General features: G+C 38.0%; 2 protein-coding genes across 2 annotated transcripts; one reads left to right on the top strand and one right to left on the bottom strand.

Annotated features, from left to right (window-relative positions):
• On the top strand, positions 1-1,891 carry LOC105057188 (adenine/guanine permease AZG1). The gene has a single exon (XM_010939684.4). It carries the CDS (start codon positions 36-38, stop codon positions 1,677-1,679), a length of 1,644 nt encoding a protein of 547 aa, XP_010937986.1. The 5' UTR covers positions 1-35; the 3' UTR covers positions 1,680-1,891.
• A 9,050-nt stretch (positions 1,892-10,941) lies between these two features.
• Positions 10,942-14,526, bottom strand: LOC105057189 (CBL-interacting protein kinase 18). Its single transcript, XM_010939686.4, has 2 exons — positions 14,297-14,526; positions 10,942-12,909 (listed from the first exon to the last, which is right to left on the bottom strand). The coding sequence occupies exon 2, from the start codon at positions 12,570-12,572 to the stop codon at positions 11,232-11,234; it is 1,341 nt and encodes a 446-aa protein (XP_010937988.1). The 5' UTR covers positions 12,573-12,909; positions 14,297-14,526; the 3' UTR covers positions 10,942-11,231.
• Between the last annotated feature and the right edge of the window lie 1,913 nt (positions 14,527-16,439).

The following is a 16,439-nucleotide window of genomic DNA, read 5'->3' as shown; positions in this document are numbered from 1 at the left end:
CGGACTCCCTCCCCCCCCCAACCCCACAGCGGTCGATGGATCCAACGCCGGCTGCCTCGCTGTCGGCCAACTCCCGACTCGGCCGGCTTAACTCGGCCGTGGCCAAGTCTTGGTTTGGGAAGCGGCTTAAACTCGCCGAGCGGGGCTCCACCTTCACGACGGAGCTCCGCGCCGGCACTGCCACCTTCCTGACCATGGCGTATATTCTCGCCGTCAACGCCTCCATCCTCGCCGACTCCGGCGCCACCTGCTCCATCTCCGACTGCGACAACCCCACGCCGACGTGCAAGTTCCCGCCGGTCGACCCCGGCTACGCCGCCTGCCTCGAACGCGTCCGGCGCGACCTCATCGTCGCCACGGCCGCCTCCTCCATCATCGGCTCCGTCATCATGGGCGCGTTCGCCAACCTCCCCCTCGCCCTCGCCCCCGGCATGGGCGCCAACGCGTACTTCGCCTACACCGTCGTCGGCTTCCACGGCTCCGGCAACCTCTCCTACGGCAACGCCCTCGCCGCCGTCTTCCTCGAGGGGCTTCTCTTCCTTCTCATATCTGCACTCGGCTTCCGCTCCAAGCTTGCCAAGCTCGTCCCCCACCCGGTCCGCATCTCTTCCTCCGCCGGCATCGGACTCTTCTTGGCCTTCATCGGCCTCCAGAACGACCAGGGCGTCGGCCTCGTCGGCTACTCTTCGTCGACGCTCGTCACCCTCGCCGCCTGCCCTCGCGACGCACGCGCCTCCCTTGCACCCGTGCGCTCCTTCTCCAATGGCACCGTCGAGCTCATCCCCGGCGGCACCGTCTCCGGCGACATCCTCTGCCTCCACGGCCGCATGGAGAGCCCCACCTTCTGGCTCGCCGTCGTTGGCTTCCTCATCATCGCCTTCTGCCTCATCAAACGCATCAAGGGCGCCATGATCTACGGCATCGTCTTCGTCACCGCCGTCTCCTGGTTCCGCGGCACTGCCGTCACCGCCTTCCCCGACACCCCCTCCGGCAACGACTCGTACAACTACTTCAAGAAGGTCGTCGACATCCACCCCATCCGCTCGACCGCCGGCGCCCTCAGCTTCTCCGGCATCGGCGGAGGCCACTTCTGGGAGGCCTTGGTCACCTTCCTCTACGTCGACATCCTCGACACGACCGGGACCCTCTATTCCATGGCCCGCTTCGCCGGCTTCGTCGACGAGAACGGCGACTTCGAGGGCCAGTACTTCGCCTTCATGTCGGACGCCACCGCCATCGTCGCCGGCTCGCTCCTCGGCACCTCGCCGGTGACGGCGTTCATCGAGTCGTCCACGGGGATAAGAGAAGGCGGGAGAACCGGGCTGACGGCGTTGACGGTGGCGGGGTATTTTATGCTGTCATTCTTCTTCACGCCGCTGCTGGCGTCGATACCGGCGTGGGCGGTGGGCCCACCGCTGGTGTTGGTCGGGGTGCTGATGATGAAATCGGTGGCCGAGATCGATTGGGACGACATGAAGGAGGCGATCCCGGCGTTCATGACGCTAATCTTGATGCCATTGACGTACTCCATCGCCTACGGCCTCATCGGCGGGATCGGTACCTACATCGTTCTCCACTCCTTCGACTGGGCCTGGGCCGCGTGGGACCACCTCCGCCTTGGTCCCACCGATCACACCACCACCATGGCGGTTACTAACGGAAAAGGGGCCGAGGTCTGAGCTTTTGTTAGCACAAAAGATTGCGATAGATGGGAGGAACCGCACCTGTAGATTTCTCTTCTTATTTAAAAAAATATATATACTTTTTACGTGAGCTTTATTTATCTTGGTTACATCAGAAGTAGAGATTTGGGAAATGTAAATAGGCAATTGCTGTTTGGAAATTTAGGATCATATATAGATTGCTTTTTTTTAATTCAGAATTTCTAATATATATGATTATAAATATCTTAGATTATATGTATATTCTGGCAAATTTACTGCTTGCACAATACTCTTATAACAACGATTTTTTTTCATATATATATGCTTTCACAAATTTTCTATTTATGTATATATCTTTAATTGTTTCCTCCTGCATATAAATAGTAAGTTTAGGAAAGTATGCATATAAAAGGATGTACATATAAATAGAAATATATAAGTATACATGTAATTTCAAATATCTATTGGATATATATGAAAAAATAGTTTATGTATAAGGACATATGCATAAATAATAAATTTGTAACGATATATATGTAATTTCAGATATTTATAAAGATAAGACTTCTTTTAATATGCCAAGTCTCATGAATGTGCTACTATAAATTTAGTAAGCTTTACAATGATGTCTTAGTGTTAAATCTCTCTCTGTCAATTCATGTGGGTCTCACATTACTCAGAATCAATAAATGGTGATTGAACAAATGTCATGCTCGGTCTTAGTTGTTAAAATACAAGAAGGAATGGTAAATGTAAGAAGACACAGAATATGTAAAAGATACATATTTCTTCTTTATATCTTGTATATTAATTATAATATTATATACATCAATATATAGTCTAACAATATGGTTAGTAAGAAAAATATATCAAAACTAATAAAATAATATTAATCACATCTGGATTAGAACAGTAGTATAAGAATTATGGACCAGACATGCCCAGTAATATAAGAATTGAAAACAACTGAAGCTCATGCTTTGGAGTGTTGCTGGGAACCCCTGGCTATACGTTGGATTTCTCTACGATTCCACTGAGTAGCAAGAATATAACGTGGTGGAATGATTGGTGTCTTGAAAAGGAAATATGGGAAAATTAGATTTCTTGCTAGAATTGCATTTGTTCCGACCATATACCATCTTATCTATTTCCTCTAAATATTCCTATCTTCATTCGCAAACATCCAGTATAGGTTCAATTAATATCATGGTGATGTAACCATGGGATCCACCTCCATTGTTTCTACGTGTCCATCCCATATGTGTTCTCCTAACCTTGTACGCAACAAAAGCATAAGGCTACAATTTATTCAATCATTCATCAATCAAAGGTCGTCTATATCAAATAAAATTAATTAGTTAACAAACTTAAAAAATTAGAAAAATACGTCAACAGTTTATTTTGCACGTAATTTTTTCAACAAGCAAGTATCATATATCTTTCTTGTGTGGGCAAGCACTTAAACTTGGTCCAACCTAACCAAGAAAAGAGAGGTAAAAAAAAAAATTAAAAACTTTGGTATCCTAGTACCTTTCAACAACTGGATTCCCATAAATTGTATACATTATTGCGTTCGACTGACAAGTTGCTTGCCGTATGTGCATCTTTTGGACTATTTGATTGGGGAGAGAGAGCATTTGTGTGAGACCCACTAAGTTGTTAGAAAATTAAAATCACATATGATCATTAATATTTTTTTTTTCCTTGAAAAAACTGGGGTCTCTCACATGTGGCCACCACCTTCAGAGGGCTTTGAAGGGTGTGAATGAACAGCCTTATCTTTTGTTTTCTCCAAAAGAAGAGGTTAGGCCGCCATACTTTGCGGCTTTAAGTACCTCCAACGTGATAGGTGCAGCATCCCCACATGATGCAATTTTATTATTTGTTGGTCACGCACCCCACGTACTTGATCTCAATAAAGTATAATTAATAAAATACATTTTTAATTATATATTTTATTTTTTAGAAATAAAAAAAAATTATTATGCCACTGAAATTTAAAATAAAAAAAAATCCTGAAAATAGCAACTGGATGACTTGAAAACTTAAAATAAATCCTTTAACCAATGCGACATTAAAGAATTTTCAATAAGGACATTTTTGGTTGGAGTGTGCCACATCAGAATATAATCTGATAATTTTTAAAAAATATTTATTAAAAATAATTATAGAAAAATAAATTTTATCATATTTGGTTAATAGAAAATATTATTATAAAAAATGATACTAAACAAAATTTATATGTTTAGTTAGAAATAATTTTATATAAAATATTATCAAATTTCTAACAATACTCTTAAATAAATAATTCAAATGATCACTTTTTTTTATTCAATTCATTTGTGGCCATTTATATCTCATTTATATAAAGCTTATCAGTATGAACTATTTCAAATATTGAAATATATTTAATGAATTAATAAATATTTTAAGCTAATTATATATATATATATTAAAAAATATAATTTTTATTATAAATAAATTTTAGTATCATCAGTTTTTTATTTAATAAATTTATTTAAATACAACCACACTTTTTATTAATTGACTTAGAAAAAATTAAAGAATTAGATTGAAAATTAGAAATTTAGATTTAGCATAATATTATAATTTCTAATATAAATTGGTACCATATAAAAATTATGCTGGTATTATAATTTTAGATTACCATCAATAAAAAAAATAAATAAAGACATTCCGATCATGAAAATTTTGAATTAATTACTTTCACTCAATTATTTAATATGAGAAAAAAAATTATTGATATTTTTTTTATCTTCTCGTTTGGTGCGTAGGATTTATCATTTATTTTATTATTTTTTTCTCATAAAAATATGGTACAAATGGTCCCTAAGGAGAGGAGTAGGTTATTCATTCACATGAAAATTTTTCAGTACAACATGATAAAAGAGGATTGGTATAAATTAACCATGAAAAGTAATAGAAGAGTTAAATAGTGAATTGTCCGGCCCAAGAAGAACTTCCATGTCAATTGGCAGGCATTCAAATTAAGCCTTTTTTAAAAAAAAAAAAGAATCATGACACATCAACATAGTTAATGAGCCACATGAAAGAAGTGCGAAAGTGAATGAAATGTGTCCATAGAGACCCCCAACTCAAGATGGTCGAGTTGGTATCTCTAGCTCGTACTACATATCTTGCCGACATATCAAACTTTATACAGTGGAAACACCTTTTTTTTTTTCTCTCTTTTTTGAGATAACATCTTTTAGAAGTGTAGTCAACGTTGTCTCCCAAGTAGCAAGCCACCACCACAAGGGCTCCTCCGCTCGCAATGTCAACTTTCCTCATCTTTCACACAGTAATGGGATGTTATGTTGCACCTAAACCATGAAAAGGAGATAAATTGGATGGTGACTTGGTGCCTCTTAGAAATTTGTCTCTTTTATTTCTAGCACTTGATACCTGGTAATAGTTCTGAGTGGTCTAGTCGATAGGACTAAAGCTGGTGCGAGTGTTTGAATCCTCTGCATCCCTCACTAAGAGAATTTTATGGTACGGGGTTTGGGCCAACCCTAATTGTTAGAGATGGCTTACCTTGTAGACTACGCCTAGGTTTTTCACTTTTCTAGATTATAAATGGGATGTGCCAAACCTGGACCTAACAAATCTCAGCTAACCTAACCTACCATTTGACTTGGCTGTTGGATCATCATGATCGGAAAAAAATGATGCTTATGCCTCCCAACCTATGCCCTCCCTCAAACATGTCATGCTAGTGTATTTTGGTATTTGTTATAGTTTGTATACTGGATTATGTTGCAAAAATCGATGTATTTAGCTTAGCTCACAATAATGCAAGTATTGTGATATTAATAGTAGCATTAAAGTTTTTAATAGGAAAGCTAGCTATGCTTTAGATACCTTGAGAAGATATTTATGATACTGCTATGTCAATGGTGGAATTAATGCCAAAAGTTGAAAGCTTCTTGTATTCATCTAGAAGGAGACATCTTGATCTTCGTTAGATGGTTTTCAGGTCGATTTAATGCTCATGCCAAAATTTATTACTTCTATATGATTATTGGTGAATGATGCAGGACCAAAAGTTGAAAGCTTCTTGTATTTATCTAGAAGGAGACATCTTGATCTTCGTTAGATGGTTTTCAGGTCGATTTAATGCTCATGCCAAAATTTATTACTTCTATATGATTATTGGTGAATGATGCATGTCCTAATAGTACCACTGGACGAATGGTAAGACATCTTGACATCCCTTAGATGGTTTTCATGTCAACTTCATGCTAATACCAAAATTCATTACTTTTGCGTGATTGCTGATGAATGATGCGTGTCCTACTCTTTATTAAGGTATTACATGTCTAAGAGAAAACTAATGGTACTACTGACTAAATGGTAAGCTATGTGACTAATCATACTAGGACAACATTATAGGATTCTTAAACAAATGTTCCTTCTTAATTTGTTCCCACAGGTATATCTATACTCATATCAATCAAGTCATCCAACTTACCAAAAAAAAGCAAGCTAGTTAGGTCTCTGTTTGCATAGAAAAACAAGAAATCTAGTTCGTGAGTGATGTCATTCACCTCGATTCCAAGGTAGTGTCACATCCAATGAGTTTCCAAGGAGAAAAACATCTAAAGAAAAAAAAAAAAGAAAGAGGACTTTTAGCCTCATTATATTAAGGTGTCTGCAATTTGCATCCTATGTTATTGTTATTGATCATGAAACATTATTTTTTTCCATAAAAAAAAAAAAGAGAGATTTTAAATAATAAAAGTATGACTGCCATCCCAGAATAATTCTTGCAGAACATGATTGTAGTTTCTCCATATATCATTCAAGATTAACTTTCATTGTCGTATAAAACAAAAGCAGCCCAAGTTCGGTCCAGTTTAGGCGCATGGCAAACTACTTGGCGCTGATGCTTGTGAAAGCATATTCCCAATACCGGACGAAGGCTGTAAAAAGAAACGTAATAGATTCAAAATGGGAATCACCAAATTATAAAGTGGAGTAGAGACTCGTGGATCAATTAAACGTTAACACAACTACTTTTAGTTTATTGGAGAAGGCCGACCATATCTGTAAATCTGTTCCAAAAGATTATGCCTACATGATTTTTTTCATTCTTAACTTTTTTTTTTCTTTCCTTTTTTTCTAAGGGAGGATTCTTGCAAGAAAAGTCTATGGAGAAAACAGAGCAGGGAAATGGCAAACACCAGCCCTTTCAACGCTTGAAGTGGGCAGCAGCGGTCCAAGAGGCCTTTTAAAAGAGAGTAGCGGTTGTGCCAAGTAATTGATAACCAGCTTGAAGTCAGACCTCAGTGCCGCACAAATACCACGAATTTTCAACAACGTCGCCTCCCAAGTCATTGGCCACCAACTTTGCATGTGTAGTTGGGGAAAGTTGTCGAAATGAGGTTAGGAATGGGTGGCTTTCATTTCAGCTATTTGATCGAAGAAATCTCATACTTATTTCAATTTCAAAAAGGAATAGAAATGCTTTAATTTTCAAAAATCCAATACCTATTCTCTCTTAGTGTTCATTAAAGAAAAAACTCTTCTCTAATCTTTAAATTTTATTCCATTCCAATGTATTTCGATTCCGATTCAAATTCCAACACGCTAACCAAATATGCCCTCAGAGGATTCAGACTGAACATGCTCTCCTGTAGATATGGGAATGTGAATTTCATATGGTATCCAGGTGAAATAAAAAAGTATAGACTACTGAACTAACCAATATGATTTATAGTTTTGTACATTGGTGGGTGGTGCCTAACTTTGAAATAGGTGGTTTACTATAGATTATAGCATCCGAGGAACCTTAGTACCAGATTCCTATTTTTTTATGACCAAAGGAGTTCCCGCTAAAAGCCTCATTTTGGAGGTTCATTGGACGTTGGCATGTCAGCATTTTTGAATTCTCTTGATTCAGGTTGAAGAAATGTGCTTAATTTTGGGCCACACGTCCAACAAATGCCTGCCACGTGCCAAGCTTAGAGTTTCCAAAATGATTCAATGTCACTAAGTAAACATGGGCCTTCCTACCAAAATAACAAAAAAACATGGGCCCAAAACCAGCCCAAATATGACACCCTATGTGGGGCTTTGATCCCCATTGGACATTAGGAGAAGGGGGAAGAGGTAGAAAATCTAGTGACTAGAGATTGGCTTGAAGGGTATCTAAACTTTGCTGGTTCTTCCACACTGGTGTCATGGATCACCACCAAGAAGTCTGCATCATCATTCTCATCCATATCTTATGATGTTTGGGATCCCAAGGACAATTTGGAGGTAGAAGCTACCAAGAGAAATTCCTACAATGGCCATCACTTCCTGATGCGAGCAAGTGATTAAGGTGCAATATTGGCTAGATGGTTAGATCCAAACTAAGCTGCCAAGGAAAAAGAACCACCGTAATAGAAGAGATTTTTTTGTTTTTTGATAAGACAATTGATTCAAATAATTCTTGTATGAATACAATTAAGAGAATCAAAGAACAAAAGTTTCCAAAGTACCCAAAAACTACTATAAGAGAAGGTTCACTCATGGCTTCACACACCTCTTCCTACATAAGTAATTGGCCCAAAAAATGAACACAAGATCTAGATCAAAATGCCAACAACTGAGTAACAAAAATCATACTCTGTTAATAAAAGCACATATACTGCTTAAATACGCTACTAAAGTCTGCTAATCTTTTTTCACATACATGAATTCCTTCTCTTTTTTCTAGGGTGGGCATGTTGTCATCCAACATTTTTTTTTTCATGCTATTAAAGCATGATTAATCTGGACCAGCTAGCATTTGATGAGTAAATCATCCAAACCTTCAGAATAACCAATAGAATCTTTTGGCCAAAATGAAAAGGAACCAGGATCTGTTTTGCTCACAAAGGAACCAATATTATGCGGCATTAATTGCTTTTAAGTGCTAAATAGGAAAGTATTATCATTATTTTTAAAAATACAAGGAGACTTCTTGGTCGACACCTTACAGAATACAGAAAATGATGACCTTTTTTTTTATAGATCTTGAACAATATTGCACCTGTAATAACTCATGTCTTGAAGCACTTGGATGAAACTGGAATCCACAATCTTATATTAATGATGTTGCACCACCTGAATTAACACTTAATATCTTCAATCAATTTCCAAATAAAATTACAAACTGCAAGCAACTTTCAAAACTTCATATACCAAACAAATGGGGCAGGTTATTGTTGGAAAGGGACCTTGGCACTTCAATTAAAGTCAACCTAGGCCATATTTTTAACTCGTCAACTCAGACAGGTTTTTAAGAAAAGCTCAGAAACAAATGGCACTAAATTTGATCACAGATGGACCGCACGACTTATGTATCACTAGCTATCCACTTAATCATGTCGCAAACATTCAGATGTTCATTGTTTGGCATCTTGATCATACCAACCGACAAGAACAAGAAAAGTCTTAAATACTTTTCCGCTGCACCATAACATAAAATTAACCAATACAAAAGATCCTCCTTCACAGCTCAGGATCATGATTTTAAGTTGCTGACAGCAACTTTTTTTTTCCTTCTGTATGCACAGCGTAGGGTGAATCAGGCAGATATCCTGTCAAACTCGAAAGTAATATCAGGACGAGAAGTGAAATAATAAGACCTAAACCAATTGAGTTTGCATTTGGTAACTGACAATCTATCTAAATTATTGATAATTTAAAAAATTTTATCAAATTATCATATTTAACATATTTTTTGAATTGATAATCCAAATTATCAGGTAATCCAGATTACCTCATAAAAGATAATCTGAATTACCAATGAGAGGAATGACTATAAAAATTACTATATATTTGATAATTTTATAATAATTTTTTTGAACAAAAATATCTTTCAAAATCTAGACAATCTTCTTCCTCACGATGGGCAGCAGAAAGAGGAAAACCAAAACCGATGCCCTCCTCTACAAAATCTGACCGATAGTGACTCCAAAATCGATGAATCGACGGACCACCACCATCTCCCAACCGCCGGCTGTCGGTAGCCATCGGGAAACAAAGAAAAAATACCGGTCAAGATGGGATCCAACGACCCCTCCCCCCCCCTCTTTTTTCTTGTTTGTTTGGTTAATCGGGCTGCTGGCAAGTCATGTCCGGTGCCTTTAACTACTCAGATGTTGCGGTCGGAGTCGCCGCTGCTTCTCCGCATGGCAACTTGCAGTCACTGTGCGAAGGAGGACACGGTGTGGAGGAGCCGACGGTCCCTTTCTCTTTTTTTTTTTGTCTGATGTGAGGAAAGGGAAGATCGGGCTCAGCAGGAATCAAACGACGCCAGTCACCGCCGGTGGCCCCATACCGGATGGCTGCGGGGGGTGGGGTGCAAGGGACCGACAGTGTGGGTGAGGGCGACGATGCGGATGGGTGAAGAAGGCGATGGAGGCAGCTGCAGAGGACGGGGGTTGCGGATTCACCAAAGAGCCAGGGGACGGTGCAGAGGGTGGCGCGAACGGCCAGAGGGCCGAGGGCGGTGCCAGAGATGCGACTATCGGGGGGCCGGGGCAGAGCAACCGGGGGTTGGAGGGGGTTGTGGTGTGCGAAGGAAGGAGAAAGAAGAAAAAATAATAAAAATAATAAAATAATATATTATATAATATATTATATATATAATACATTATATATTATATATTATAATATATTTTTATTCTTTTGTTCTAAAAAATTAAAAATTTTATGCATAAGATATAATTTTTAATAAATTTAATTTAAAAATATTTTAAAAATTTGATATTATACTACCTGTAATCTGTTTATCATATCAAATATGTCAATCAAGATTTTCAATAATTTTATTATAATATTATATGCGTGTACCAAATACAGTAATCAATGACAATCTATCTAGATTGCAGATAATCTAAATTATCACTGTCTTGCAATGCACCAAATACAATCTTAAGATTATTTGATCAAACTTGCTTCAAGCTGAATGTTAGTAACAAAAGCACCTAAGATCACGTATATGCAATCTATCACTTCTTGATGGTTAAGAAATGCATTTCAAATTTAGGTCGGTAGATAAAGCAGTCATGGTGCAGGTAGGGATACCTTTTGGAACAGCTACCCTAATCATTGCCAGATTAACGGAAAAATCTCATGATTTGTTGTTTAAAACAACCAATTTGTTTGAATTTATGGTCCAACATGGGAGCTTTCCATGGAACCATTATCATTCTCGTGAGGTCCTGGTTATAGTAGCTCACCAACCTTCTTCATTGTCTCAGTACAGGGCAACAAAACATAAAGAGCAACGAAAAGCCTTAAGAAGGCTCCCACTATGTAGAACTGAGTTAATATGCATAGCTACGGGCAACCAACCAGACCCTTGGCTCTGAAGCCAAACTCTCTAAATTATAGAGGTAGTTGCCCAATAGTGATGCACACACTATAATGAGAGAATAACTTCAGTAATTTAATATGGTCACAGGGAAAAAAGGCAACATTTTTTAAACAAGAACAGCAATAACAAGAAAACAACATATAGAAATTACTCAAACATGGAATGATCTTTGACTCCTATGGAAGCATAATCTAAGGCTGCTGCTGCTGCTGCTGCTCACCTTGCCATGCCCAAACGATGTCCTTAAGGGCCGGCCTTATGTCTTGTTTCAACATCTTCTGGTACTCCAAGGTATCCCCATTTGCCCTTTTTATCTCCACCAAATGAAAAAAAGGAGTGACCTCAAATATTTCAGCATCAATCTCCAACACCCCCTTTCTTCCTGCCCTTGATCCTTCCATCTTCAACACCCCACTATCCTTCTTCTTTACCTTCAACCTCAAGCGGTTGGCTGTATCCTCCAGTTTTGAGAAAATAGTGGATGCTGGCTGACTGGAAATGAACCTTGCCTCTCTCCTGTGGTCAGTCTCCTCAAACAAACCCGAAAGATCAAATCCTGCTGAAAGAGATATGATATCAAAAGCATTCAAGTTACTGAGTTTCCCCATCTCCTGCTTCCCCTCGACTGTGTTGTCACCAGAGGGATTAAAAGCTGCATTAACATCAGCAGGAACAATTTCTTTTGTTTCTACATCACCTTCCAATAGTCTGCGATCAAGTCCCCTTCTAAACCAAGGATTTTCCTTAATTTTTGCAATTGAGATCCTTGTACTTGGGTTTGGATCCAGAATCCTTAATAGTAACCTTCGAACATCTGAAGGGAACCAATTGGGGCACTTAAACTCTGCTTTTCCAATTTTTCTGTACATCTCCATGAGATTTGGGTCATGGAAAGGGAGATATCCAGCCATAAGCACAAACAAGATCACCCCACAAGACCAGATATCAGCTTTGGCACCATCATATCCCTTTCTGCCGATCACCTCAGGAGCCACATAAGCAGGAGTACCACAAGTTGTGTGAAGCAAACCATCCTGCCTCTTAGACTCTGCAAGGGCACTCAAACCAAAATCTGAGATCTTCAAATTTCCATTATCATCAAGAAGAAGGTTTTCAGGTTTCAGATCACGGTGGTAAACCCCTCTGCTGTGGCAGAAGTCCACAGCACTGATCAGTTGTTGAAAATATTTCCGGGCAACATCTTCTTTGAGCCTGCCTTTGGACACCTTGTGAAATAGTTCACCACCTTTGACATATTCCAGCACAAAGTATATCTTAGATTTGGTAGCCATGACCTCATAAAGCTGCACAACATTTGGGTGCCTTACCAATCTCATCACTGAGATCTCTCGTTTTATCTGGTCTATAAGTCCAAGCTTCAAGACCTTCTCCTTGTCAATAACCTTTATAGCTACAGTCTGGGAAGTCCCAATATTCCTAGCATAGTATACCTTGGCAAAGGAGCCTTGCCCTAGCAATCTGCCAACCTCATATCTTTGCATCAAAACACTCCCTTTATTTTCAGTTGCCATTTTATGATATCACAGTTCACTTGCACACAATAAAATGCGATACTGTCCCACTGATAGAATATATTTCTATTAAGCAGGAATTGCAGGGCAGAAGATTTCAACCATCTTCAACAAGATCATGATCTAACACAAAAGCCTTCTGATGATTTCTAGCTCCATTGAGAAATTGTGCATGGAGCATCAATTGGATATAGGTTTGTGCTCCAACCTCATCAAGGATGAACAGTGGCAGCTCAGATGGAGCTACACTGTCATTTACCTTAGACGAGAAATACTTGGCATGCAAGCACATCTTTCAGCATTCCCTGATATTTGTCTTCCAATTTTTAGCTAGAAACTGCAGGAAAACACAATAACACAAGTTACAATATAGCCAGAGATTAAAAAAAAAAAAAAAAAATCCCAGATTAGGATAAATCCAAATTGGCAGAATCTAATGCAAAACAAGAAATGGCTTTTTATATTCAAAAAAAAGCGAGAGAAATAAATTATAATATCGAAATTGTTATTGAATTAGTAAAAGCAAGACCCTCAACAAGATTAAGCAAAAAATGATATCAAATAGAGAACAACACTTTGTGCTAATATTCATCTGAGAGACAATACAGAAGTGCAGAAGATAATATAAGAACTCATGCAACCCAGCCTTCACCATCACGTAATGATGCATCAACTAATTCCTAAGCATACAATGAAAGAAGAGGCGCGACAAAGCCCAAGCTTGATAATTCACAACCACATCATCCATCTACCATTAGGCCCCCCCAGGCCGCCCACCAACACCCCCCCCCCCACCCCAACCACACCACACCCACAAAAAAAAAAAAAAAAAAGAAAAAAAAGATCTTAGAACCATGCAATAAAACATCCTAAAACAAAAGAAGCTTTCAGTAAATATACTACAACCAAAAAATACAAAGGATCTCACAGACGATAATCAACTCTTGAAATAACAATAAAAATTTAAATACTGTAGCATCCTATTCTTTTCTTGGAAATAGGCCTCGTCAAAATTGCTCAAATTCTTAGAAAAAAAGAATAAATCAGGAAACTTGCAAGTGATGTTAGGAAGGTTTATGTAGAACTAAACGTTTTTGCAGTAGAACTAAAAGCTTTTGAGAAAGAACACATAATTCTGAAGAACGAAAAGATCAGAAAAGATACACCAAGAGAGGATGTATGAAGAAAACAATCACATTACAACATCATTAGCAGCACAAGGAACATAATCTCAAGGAGACCAACAAGAAATAAACCTGGGATATCACAAGGGAGAATGCATCACAAAAAGTAAAACTAAGAATGGTAACAAAACAAAAAATCATTCAAAATTTTAATGCGAAAAAAAAAAGTGACTTTAAAAAATGATACGGAAAGGATGGTATTACCCACCCTGTTTCATTTAGACAGTGATGATATTTTTTTAAATAGCAAAATAGAGATAATAAAGCAATGGACGCCGAAAAGAAAATTTAACCAAAAAAAAAAAAGAAGAAGCGAACATACGGGAAGTCTAATTCTATCTTGAGATTAATCCATAAAGATATGTTTCTTAAAGAAATCCATAAGACAATAAATTCTCTTTTAAAAAAATAAAATACTTCCACATCCTCTCGTCCTAGAATCACAACAACCTCCGCAGAAAAAATCGAGAAAACTGCGTCCGATAGAACAGAATCACAGTGAGAAGAATACCAGAATCGAAACAAAATTGAAATTTTTACCTTTTCAGGCCCGACGACTACCGGCGACGAAGAACTGAAACAAATGTCTGAAGCTAAATCCTGGGCGATTCACAATGCAAATCGATGCTACGAAGGATATGAGAGATTATAATATATTTTTGGGAAGAGAGGCGAAAGCAAAATGGGACACCGGGAGGACGAAAACAAATGTCTCGATCCGTTTCTCACTCTTCGTGTCGCCCTATATGCCTTGAAGATTCCCGAACAATTCCCCTTCGGAACCCTCCAAAAGTACCCAACTGACCCTAGTTTCCCAAAATCAACCCCAAGTTCCCAAAATTATTCCAAGCATTTCATCTTTTACCTTTTTCTTTTCTTCTATTTTCTATGAATTTGAAGAGGTGGGTCCACCAACAAATGAGGCTGCTAACTATGAGATGGACTCATTTTATCATAAGCAAAATTAATAAAAAATTTATATATCATTTGATTTTTTTATAATTATTAATTATAATGAATCATGATTGATTGTAAAGTAAAAAAAATTTATTAAAAAATTTATAGGTTACTTAATTTTTTATTAATTGCTAATCATGATAGATCATGATTGATCATGAAGTGAAAAAAAATTAATCAAAATCTATAAAAAACTTTATCTATGATAGAATGAATCTATCTAATACTATTTTTAATAAAATAGGTTGCACCTGCTGATAGATTATTTTGTCTGTATACCATAATAATTTGATTATAATTATTAAAAATCATATAGATATCAAAAGCAACTACAAAATAAATCAAGCATCATAAGCTATTATATAAAATTGGTTGTCGACAAAGTCTCAGACCTAAAATATATTTATTTTTAGTTTGGTTTGGATCAAAGATTTTTCAAATCTAACATTTTGTACGTCAAACTTCATCACAATAATTTTAATAAATTTTAAATTTTTTAACATGATTTCATTGCTAATTATTCAATTTATTATTTAATAAATAAGATACTTAGAGTTTTATTAGTTTGATCATATTTTAAAAATATTTGTTCTTAATAACTATTATTTTTATCCTTTCCATCCATATCTTATCTTGCCCGGGATTAACCTCGATTTCGATATAAGGCATCCTTCAATTAGAGCTAGTCATGACCGGCATCAGGCCAAATTATATTTATGTATTTATATATATATATATATAGAAATTATTAGGCCTTAATTTATTTGAAACAATTCCTACATAATTTTATTTTCATTATAATGTTTTGCGGACCGCAACAAGGAAGTGGGTGGCTCAAGAGCCACCAAACCACCGTGGCCCAACAGGCCACTCACCTAACACTACGCGACGCGTTACGAGAATATTCCACGATGGACCCACATTTAATACGCTGAGTACGACACGTCATGCCGACAACGGCTCGTGTCTCCAGGAACTTTGTCCTTCTATCACTTGAAGACATGTTCTCTACCCGCTTGGGTGAAACGTGCCTGGTGATAACGCTTGTTGTCACCTCGGTATATCTTGTCGCGGGCATCGCCGCTTAGACACCAAGCAACCGTTCCTCGCCGGTTAATAACTGACTTCAATGGCCAATCAAACTTTCCGGCCAGTGAGAACAAAAGGCCCAACCTGGAAACGGCCTTACGGCACTCTAAAAAATATTTTAATTTTTTATTATTTATTTAATTTTAATTATTAAATTAAATATAAATTTACCGTATTCTAATTGAGTATGATGCTTATGTGCATAATTGATATGATAAATATTTAAAATATAAAAATTATCTCGTATCATAATTTTTTTTGTTTCAAAATATCTTCTCTATGGACGGCTGCCGTCGTTGGAGAGGACTGAGAGGTAAATCACAGAGACACCGCAGGCTCCCAAGATAGTGGGGGGCTATAGAGGACAAGCCACCAGCCACGCACCTTGGGAGAGGCGTGGACCGCTGATGAGAGTGGGGGTGAGGGGGGTAGAGGAGCCGTCGATGGATGGGTTGGGAAGGGAGATGGTGAATGAATGAGCTATAGGTGGTGCTGGCCGGGGCCAGAGGTGAGTATGGAGAAGCCATGGGCAGTTGGAGGAAAAAAAATAAAAAAAATATAATAATAAAATATTATTTTTAAAAATAATAAAATATATAAAAATTATAATATGTAATATCTTAAATATTATTTATAA

Source organism: Elaeis guineensis, chromosome 14 (assembly GCF_000442705.2).
Source record: "Elaeis guineensis isolate ETL-2024a chromosome 14, EG11, whole genome shotgun sequence".
NCBI classification, from domain to species: Eukaryota; Viridiplantae; Streptophyta; class Magnoliopsida; order Arecales; family Arecaceae; genus Elaeis; species Elaeis guineensis.
Note: the sequence above shows the minus strand (reverse complement) of the source record. Positions and strands in the feature narration are given on the sequence as shown.